Source organism: Daphnia pulicaria, chromosome 1, assembly GCF_021234035.1.
Source record: "Daphnia pulicaria isolate SC F1-1A chromosome 1, SC_F0-13Bv2, whole genome shotgun sequence".
Taxonomy (NCBI): Eukaryota; Metazoa; Arthropoda; class Branchiopoda; order Diplostraca; family Daphniidae; genus Daphnia; species Daphnia pulicaria.
The window spans coordinates 34932968-34943369 of NC_060913.1; the positions used below are offsets into that span (position 1 = coordinate 34932968).

General features: G+C 39.5%; 2 protein-coding genes across 2 annotated transcripts; both read left to right on the forward strand.

Annotated features, from left to right (window-relative positions):
- Nucleotides 1-509: 509 nt before the first annotated feature.
- On the forward strand, nt 510-1360 carry LOC124322759 (lactosylceramide 4-alpha-galactosyltransferase-like). The gene is made up of 3 exons (XM_046784296.1): nt 510-883; nt 944-1184; nt 1247-1360. The coding sequence occupies exons 1-3, from the start codon at nt 510-512 to the stop codon at nt 1358-1360; spliced, it is 729 nt and encodes a 242-aa protein (XP_046640252.1).
- Nucleotides 1361-2836: 1476 nt separating this feature from the next.
- Nucleotides 2837-8554, forward strand: LOC124322775 (guanine nucleotide-binding protein G(i) subunit alpha-like). The gene is made up of 7 exons (XM_046784297.1): nt 2837-3113; nt 3935-4006; nt 7677-7864; nt 7926-7997; nt 8060-8274; nt 8345-8439; nt 8502-8554. Exons 1-7 carry the CDS (start codon nt 2837-2839, stop codon nt 8552-8554), a joined length of 972 nt encoding a protein of 323 aa, XP_046640253.1.
- The last annotated feature ends 1848 nt before the right edge of the window (nt 8555-10402 follow it).

The window sequence follows — 10402 nt, forward strand, 5'->3', positions numbered from 1 at the left end:
AGATAGAAAAAAATGAGATGGAAATTTGATGGGGGTTCACCACTTGAAAAAAACAGTTAATTAATTTTAATTTGTTAATCAACACGGGGATGAAAAGGGCAGAAAAGGGTTTTTGTTTTCAGTTCAAAAGATTTGATTCATTTGTTTTGATGGTCGTCTCGTGATCCTTGTCGTCGATGATACAGCCGCACAGCGTATCGTCCGTGTAGTACTCATTTCCGTTCCCTTGGCTGGACAAGACTGGGAAAGGATCGGCCATGTAAACAGATCCCGTGTAAATCCCAGTGACGCCTTCGATTAGCTGTCGGGTCCAGGTCACTCTGCTGCCTGCAAACGAGGTCAGTGGCCATTTTAGTAAACTTTCCCTCTCTGAGAACAGATTGGGACATTTTATTAGTGTTAAATCTTATCATATTTAGTTTGATTAAACTACTTTAAACTTCCGGCAGGCCTGCGCCGTAGAGTCCCTCGCTCTCCACAAACTCAATCTAACCGTCAATGTCCTATTCATGGGTGGGCGAATCAACTTTAGCCTAGTCACGCTGAAAAAGCTGAAGGAGAAATACGACAACATTCACCTAATCAGTTTCAATCTGGACGATTACATGGCCAAAACTCCGCTCGAGTATTGGTACCATTGCAACGGCTGGAGGGACGGGCCTTTTCACGTGTCTCATCTCAGCGACGGACTTCTATTCTTAACGCTGCACAAGTACGGCGGATACTATTTCGATCTGGGCGTGATATCCGTCCGCCCAGTCACAGACCTGCGCAATTTTGTAGCCGCTGAATCGGACGACTATCTCGGCAGTGGGGTCCTCCATGCGGATTTCAAGAATCCCGTCATGGAATTGGCCGTCAAAGATTTTGCCGCCAATTACCGGCAATTTGAACATTGACATTATTTTTCCTCCAAAATATTTGAATTCGAATTTTGGCGCAGGTCAGACGTATGGGGCCACAATTGTCCCGCTTTGTTGCGATTTCAGTTCCTGAAAAATTGGTGTAAAGCCCAGGATCTCCTGGAGATGAACTATGTCAGTTGTCACGAGTTCAACGTTCTTCACTACTCGTCGTTTTGCCCCGTCTACTATTCGGTTGCGACGAAAGAATTTTTCATCCATCGACTGGCCAACCAAAGTCTACCTGCTTGGCTCACCGACCAGGTGGTTGGCGTTAACACCGTAACAAATTTCACAGTTTTTTTTTCACTGTAACCAATTTCACATTTTTTAACCGTTCACAGTGGAACAAGTTGACGTACAACAAACCAATTTACAAGAATTCGACCCATCGTTACACTTTGCTGGCCCGAAATCTTTGCCCGTCCATTTTCGCTATTGCTCCCGAAATCTTTTAATTGTCAATGTCAACTTGTCCGGCAGTTAATTATATATTTTAAAATTGTAAAAAATAGACGTAAACAGAACATTGGTTTATTTGACAGTAAAAGTTTAGAACACGACACAAATAAAGATTAATGTTTACTAAAGCCAATACTTTTTAATTTGAATTTTTTCAAAGTTTATTGTTATTCAATATGCAAATGATTGTCGTTGTACTACGAAATTTCATGGCCAAACGATCCCCACAGTCCAAGTTTGGTGAAATTGCCGGTTGACCAGGAATTGTATTTCGAATCGAAGCGGATAATTCCCTTTCTTTCTAGCGTCCGTAATATTTTCGCCCATTCGCGGTACTTGTAAATTGGATCCCGCTAGTCCAGATGGACTTCGATGCCGAGTTAGAGGACGTTGGACATCATCCCAGACTCGATGATCTGCGGCAGGGCCAGTCATTCGTAAAACTCGACGTCGATTTTCAAATAGTCGATGATTTGACGGCCGTGACGATCAGAGGACAGCGTCTCGTAGATGGACGATAGCGAACGCACCGTCCAATTTTCGTAAATGTTGAATTCGTCCCGGTTGCTGAGCCCCCAATTGTAGAAGTGGATGGTGGGGCTGTGGTCGTGCTGGTCCAGGCCCATCAAAGGGTCGAATGCGTAAACTTGACAGCAATACCGTTCCATCTGCTCTTCGAACGACCATTTGCCGCTGATGACGAACGAGTAGATGAGACCATTGCCGGGTTGTGGCGCCACTTTTGAATCAATGTAAATGGCTTTTTGTTCAGCCATTCCTGAACTGAAAACTTCAAAGAATTGATTCTCGGTTTTTTATTGAAATGTAATGAATGAGGGTAAAAGGGGCGCAGTTTATTCATATCGTTTTTTTTTATTTCACACTCTTCTGTTCGGCATGGAAGGACAGGTTTGCGAGTGCCGAATTAACCGACTCACTTTATTACTCGTGACGGATGGGCGCTGGGAGAACGTGACGTAAGGCCAATTGAATCATTACGCTCCCTCGCTCGTGCATTTCCGATTATTATTGCATTAAATAATTTAGACGAAATTGTTAGGAGAGAAGAAAAGAGCAACATGTTCTAATTCCCCCCTTTCTTTTTGATTCCCAAAACCAGTATCGTGTGCTGTTTGTGTATACAATCTAACGAGGTACGCACGCGAGCCACTTTTCACACACGGGCGAGGATTGCCCTTTACACTTGATTTATCCCGCGTGTATTGAATCCGGCGGATCATCCGAAGTGTTGGACGAAGTAGTTTGCTTCTCATATTGGTTCCACATGTACGGCAGCACAACCGGTTAGTGTTTCGCTTCATCCATATCATCTTCATTAACATCTCTAATTTTTTTTAAATTAAATTTTCAGAATCTAAATCGATTTCATTTCACGTGTTTTCAATCTCGGATAGTTAAACTACTTTTATAACTTTTGTAACACGGTGTGTGATCTAGTGTATATTTTTAAAATGGCAGAGAATTTTGATGTGGATTCTAGTTTTTCCTCGTGGTTAGATACTTATTTCAATTCAAAATTGCTTCCAGTGTTATTATCAAAAGGTGAGGTTGCTACTTCACGTATTGAACAACACTACTCCCAACCAGGAAATGAAATGGAGAAAACGTTAAGTGAACTAGTAGAAATCAACAATGACGATGATTTACTCTATCCTCCATCGATAATGGAATGTTCTGTTAGTGTTGCAAATTGCAAGAACAAGTATTGGGGGAAATGTGCTCAGTGTGGTAAAGAAAATAATTTCAGAAGATATCTTTCCAAACCAAGGAAGGAAATCTTTTAGTGCTATCCCGCACGAATATTTGTTCGCGGTAGGAAGACACACTGGCGGAAAAACAATGCATACCTTTCATCGCTTCAGATGTGAAGCCTTTTACTACAAATAGTAAGTTTATCGCTACACTTTTTTACACTACTCATTTTTAAAAAAATCATGTTTTTTGCAGTTTGGACCAAAAAGGCATTATCAATGTGGATTTCCTTCAAATTTTGTCACTACATTTGACGCTCATGCCGATGCAAGAAGTGCAATTTCGGAAATGACAAGTTGTTACACAAATTCACCGAATCAACCAATGTGCAACCTTACTGATGCTGTCGAAGTATTATCCCGGAGCTCGTCTAACTGTTTTAATGATACATCCGGCCAATTTCACTATTAGCCCCTTTCATTTTGTAAGTAACTTATTTATTAAAATTAATAAATCATACTATAACTTTCAAATGACTTAATTAGGCTGATTTCATTATCAAAGCTGAAAAATTTGGAATTCCTACCAAAAGTCTAAATTTTTTTTTGCTATGTTTTGCAGTTAACTATGACAAAGGACGGTGGTGCAACAAAACCGTGCAATGTTTTTTTTTTCCGGGGAGGATTTCTTGATGGCCATCGTGAAATATACGGAGGAAAGATTCAGTCAATTGGAAACTCCAACTCCAACCATACATCGATACCTAACAACAATGTTTAACGGTAATCACCTATTATTAAGTTTATCTACCTTACAATAGCTATTTTTGTATTTTTTTAAATAGAATCCTTAAAAAGGACCCACAGAGGGGGTTATCCAGCGCCACAAGGAGGACGATCAAAAACTGTTGAACAAATTGATATTAATTGGTGTCTATTTAATTAATTTTTTTTTTCATTTCAATTTATCCTACTTCGTTCTAATTGGCCATTGATTTTTCTCCTTCCCATGCTCAGTTGAGGGAATGTAGATTTCTGTGGAGATGGGTTCAACCTTGAGGAAGTTCTTCAAGGGAACCTTGAGAAGTTTCTCCTTCCCCTTCTCCTTTTTTTTGAATTCAGTTCAATTTCATATTCTCAATTAAAGTTAAACAAGTTAAACTCAATACATTTTAAAACAAGAAATTGTTTTTTCTGGAAACAAATCCATGTATTTTATATAGAAAAAAAAATCGTTTATTAACTTAACGAGTCGTAAACTTGGCCCGGTAGTGTTACACAATTTATGTAGGCCATCGCCGTCTTCTCCGCTGACCTCTGCGGCGCTTGGCGGCGCTAGTTACCTAGATTTTAGGAAATTTCTTTTTCAAACCTCTACCTTGGTAGCGTCTGAGGTTATTGAAATGATTATTCTGTTAATTTATTAAGCTTTAAATTTAAAAATTAATCGCTTCTTTAAAAACACATATTCAAGCTGTTTCTCGACCTGAATGATCTTTGCACCGTTAAATGACGTTCCGGCCCTATACCATTCCGGCCCTACCATTACCGCCCAAATTTGGAAAATTTACGCTTGGGCCAGAAGGGTGTCCTTTCCGGCCCCAATTTTTGAAAACCCTTCCGGCCCCATCTTTATATTTACTAGAAATAGAGTATTCACAATATACGATATGCGAAGAACCTACCTAGTGCTTCTCTTCTTCGAATTCTTGGAACTTGGACTTCACTTTTGAATTAAATCACGTCCCAAAAAAGTTTATCCGAAAGGACATCAGGTGGTTTGACCGGAAAGGGGTGTTGCAGAGAATTGTAATCATGGCGACCGACACCCAACTTAAAAAACTGAGGGTTGCAAAACGATGGGAAGTTGATGCCACATTTCAAATTGTCCCTGATCCCTTTTACCAGCTTTTTGCTGTTCATACCTCGATTAGAAAAGGTAAGCATGTCAAAACGGTGCCTCTCACGTTTGCCCTGATGTCCTGTAAAACCAAAATAGCATATTTGAAGTTATCACGCGCACTTGTTTCGCTTCTAGGGCCATTCGGAACTTTACGTTTAGTAGCTGTTAGTCTTGATTTTGAGTCAGGGCTGTGGGGAGCCTTCTCCACTGTGTTTCCTAATGTCAGTTTTCGTGGTTGCAGCTTCCATTTCTCCCAAGCGGTTTTTAGACAAATTCAAAAGTGCGGGTTAGCTAACTTGTATAGAAGAAATGAAAGAATTAGAAGAATTTGCCGTAAACTTATGGCCCTAAATTTACTGCCCCATCGCTTTATACCGCGCTTATTTCGGGATCTAAAAACACAAGTTCGCGGAGCTTTGACCGTCCCTTTTCGATTATATGGAAAAGACATGGCTAAACAGCACTGTGTGGCGACCGAAATCATGGTCGGTATTCATGCAGCCAATTCGAACTAACAGCCCCATTGAAAGTTACCACTCCCGCCTAAAACGGTTAGCTAAAAAACCTCACCTCAACCTTTACTTACTAATTGAATTGTTACACACAGAATCACAAATGGTCCCTTTCAAATCGTTTCTATTGGCAACCGATAAATTAGCAGAAAATCAAAAGAAAAGCACTTCTCATTTTACTTCTACTCTCTTTGCCTACTGGGAAAATTTTAATACTGGGAAATATGGCAGCGTCGAAACCCTGTATGAAGATTTAACAGATCTAATTTCTGATAATTATAAATACAATTTCAATCATAACATATAGTCTGAAGATGCTTAAGCTGTTAAAGTTGTACACTGTTTATATTCTGTTTCTGTTTTGTCAAATAAAAGTACTAAATATTTAATTTTTTTGTCATATAATTTCGGCTATTTCATCAAACGGTATAGTTTCAAATATGTGGCAGGAAGGGTTTTCAAAAATTGGGGCCGGAAAGGACACCCTTCCGGCCCTACCTGTGATTTTCCAAATCGGGGCCGGAATGGTAGGGCCGCAATGGTATAGGGCCGGAACGTCCAAGACCCCGTTAAATACTTTGCTTCGCTTGAAACGCGATCCATCGACTCACCACTAGCGGACTAGGTAATTAAATAACATGGCGGATAAAATTTCAACAATAAAATGTTATCCGAATGACTAATACGTCTAGTTCCGAAATAGTAAACGCGCTTAAAAGTACAGGGAATTCGGTGAACCGCCACTTTTTGAGTAGCACGAACAATGAACGAGTCTAGACTTTGTATCCTGAAGTCTGACTCTATACTATATACGGACCTAAACCATAGCCTACTTTATTATAGGAAGCCCAACGGTTTGGGCTTTTTTGGAAGCCAATTTGGGTTCCCTTCCTCTTATTTGGCTCCGCCCTAAGTGGACCCACGGGAGCCAATTTATCGTCTAGTGGCAATATTTGAAAACACGGATAGCACGTGTTAAATGGCTACGAAGGGCCATTCACTAAACAATAATGTACACCGTTCCATGTAACATTGTCATGAAATCCCTCACGGCAACATATTAATGGAGCGTTCTTAAATTACAGGGTAATCTCCCCAAACCATAACATTCGAAATTTCGGAGGTGTCATTATTTCGATCACCAGATGGCCCCCCTGGGTCCACTTGGTGGATGGGAAATTGGAGGAAAGGTGAGCAAAGTAGGCTTCAATTTTCCAACACGCGAGAGATATCCTTCCTTTGGGCTTCCTATAATAAAGTAGGCTATGCCTAAACGTGCAGCTCTTTTGGCCGCAAGAGGGCAGGGTCATAGCAACGAAAAAACAACAAATCGAAAGAAAGAAGCAAAGAAATGAAAAATGAAAAATGCTTCAAAGCAAAATGTCGTTCTGACTTCAACTTTTATTTACTCAATTAGAATTATTAATACAGGTTTCTGGACACGTAACGTTTTATACAGTTTATATCGAAAAGTAACTTGAGATGAAGCGCAAAGATAAAGACATGAAAGTAAACATTGCGTGAAAAATCCTTGTTATCGGTATTTCATTTTGGGTACAATGTTAAACATCAAATTCAATTTTTTCGTGAATCATTAAAACAGTAATACGAGCTCCGGGATAATGCTTCGACAGCATCACATCAGTAAGGTTGCACATTGGTTGATTCGGTGAATTTGTGCAACAACTTGTCATTTCCGAAATTGCACTTCTTGCATCGGCATGAGCGTCAAATGTAATGACAAATTTTTGACGGAAATCCACATTGAAGACATTTAACGGTACTGGAAGTATAATTGATTCGATATTATCAGATACAGAATTGTTAATTCACGACAACTTTTTATCGGATTAGGCACACGGTTAAAATGTCAGGTGAGACATTGGCCCGACTCATTTGCATATGAGTCACCGTATTCTTGTTGGATTCGTTCAACATGTGGCACGGATTAAACGCACAGATGTCCTAGACAACTACTAGTTTCTAGCTTATGAATATCTCCGCCGTAATGACACTTACACAAGTATCTTTTGATCGTTTTAACTGGAACGGCCATTACTCTGAATCATCGCAGCCGTTTGCTATTGACTGGCGATGCATTATAGCGTCGTAGTTGTTAGGTTTTTGAAAAGCTTAACAGAGTGGAACTACACAGGAACTTCATTAGTTTTTAATTTGTTCACAGGAGCTGGCGAGTCAGGCAAAAGTACAATTGTCAAACAGATGAAAATCATCCATGAAACTGGATATTCCAAAGAAGAATGTGAACAGTATAGACCTTTAGTATACAGCATCACAATACAAAGTCTGATAACCATCATATTAGCCATGGGCCAACTCAGAATCAACTTTGCAGACTCCAGTAGAGCCGTGGTGAGTTATCACCTTCAGTTTGAATACAGCCCTCAGGCGTTAACTGGTGTTTTTCTAATAGGATGATGCCAGGCTATTTTTCACACTAGCAAGCGCTGCTGATGAAGCAATGCTTACATATGACTTCGTTCAGGTAAGACAATCCATCTTTCCTTGTAAATTGAAAAATCCTAGCTTTAATATTCTGTTCGTTAGGTAATGAAACGATTGAGGATGACCGGAGGGGTGCAGTATTGTTTCTCTCGCTCCCGGGAATACCAGTTGAACGATTCAGCTGCCTATTATCTCAACGCCTTAGACCGTATCTCACCACCCAACAACGTACCTACGCAGCAAGATGTCCTGAGAACAAGAGTGAAAACCACAGGAATTATCAAAACACAATTTTCATTCAAAGGACTTCGTTTCAAGTACAATCATTCCCTTGTTTTCCATCATTGAAAAATCATAGAAACTCATTGGGTTCATTTGAATCTACAGGATGTTTGACGTCGGCGGACAGCGATCAGAACATAAAAAGTGGATTCACTGTTTCGAAGGAGTGACATCCATTATCTTTTGCGTGGCGTTATCAGGTACCAGCAGATTCTTTAATTTCTCGTTTTCTGTAAGCTTTACTGTTGATACTTTGCTCCAGATTACGATCTGGTGTTAGCCGAAGACGAAGAGGAATGGATATCTCCACCGTAATGACAATTTCCCAAGTATCTTTTGATCGTTTTAACTGGAACGGCCATTACTCTGAATCATCGCAGCCGTTTGCTATAGACTAGCGATGGAGTATAGCGTCGTAGTTGTTAGGTTTTCGAAAAAGTGAACAGAGTGGAACTACTCAGGAACTTGATTAGTTTTTAATCATGTTGTTGTACTTGAGTTCGGTGAGTTTTCGTATTAGCTCATTTTTAAAAGTTATTCCAAGTTGCTAATTATTTTTATGCATTCAAAAGGTGATGCTGTTGTCTACTGTCTTGGATGTCGCCCAAAAAACCATCTCCCAAGGTGATGCGTTCTACAAAATTGACGACTAAAACTTAATCTAAATTGATGTGATTTAATCAGGTAATTGACCGGAAAATTGCTCACTACATCCGGTGATGGCGGGCGAGAAGAAATGCAAGGTATACATCAGGAAAAGAACGTTTTTACTATTTAGTTTTTGGACTTCATTGGATATGATATGGACACATAAAAAAGTGGATTATCGTGCATCCATGTCGGTTGTAGTGTTTGGGTTGGTTATCACAATCAGGTTGTGGGATGGGTGACTACATTAGAGAGGTGCTATGTTGTTCCCCCGTATCAGTTCTTTGATTCATGTTTAAACATATTGTCCACACCCTCCCATTTACTCAGTTACACATTTCTAGTCATTAAAAAAATTACCTTCTGAACAACTCCAAATAAATTGAATGCGGCCGGATATTTGTTGTTCTAGCTCTTTCTCGGCACCATTCAACGAAAGTGTGTCGACTAATCATAGCTTGATGGTTTTCGTAATTGTGGTGGCCATGCGCATGGTATATACCATGTAAATCGCGAACAACACTTGCCCGGCATCTTCTTTCGGTGTAGCTGGAACAACGGTATCTGAAAAAAGCGATTCGATAAATCAATAAGTCGGTCCCTATTTACTTACACATACTAAAACTTTGCACACCATATCGAAACACACACACACACACATGTTAATAATTCAAATACATACCTTGTGTTGCCTGCTAAACAACCATTCCGATGCCAAATCCATTCACAACGCAGTCAATTAACACAATATAATTTCTACGAGCACCAGTTAACTCAGTGTAGCGATTTATAGCACTCGCTTGCCAATAATCAAACAAGAAATGAGATTTTTTTTTGCGACAATTCAAAAATGAATAAAGTGACTTCGGGGTAGCAGTTTTCCATCACTCTCTCCTCTTTCTCATTGGTGAGTATTTGGACAATCCGTCCAGTAAGTTATTTCTCCAATCAGAGTCGGAGTAAAGAAAAAAAAACCCCATGAGGAATTTTTAGAGGGGGGGTTACATATTGAACTTGAAGTCACCTTCTACATACAGCAGACATGTTCATCGCTTTGCTCTTTTTCGACTCCTTCCCCCACTAGATTGGGTGATGTATCCATGACTTTAACAAACTCTTAAAATCCAACGGTTTTTATTAATGAATTCTGCACGTGCTTCACACGTGCTCGTATTCCATCGCGTTACTCTGGCCTTCGATATAACATACACTATCGATTCGATAAAATAATATAGACAACTAAAAAATTTTGAGAGATGCCGTGCCAAACAACAAAAATTACGGACCCGTTACTTTATTTATTTGGAAAAAAAAGCTTTCTGTGATTCTGTCCATTTTTTCCGTTTTTTTAAATGTTTTGATAAAAAAATTTTCTCCGACGCTATTTAATATCATTTTATTTTTCCCCCTTTTCTATTTTTAAATAAAAAATCTGGAAAGACATAAAATTGATCAGATTAACTTTTTGAAGCTCCTTAATCTTATTTTGTTGATTTGACGATTACATTTGCGCCG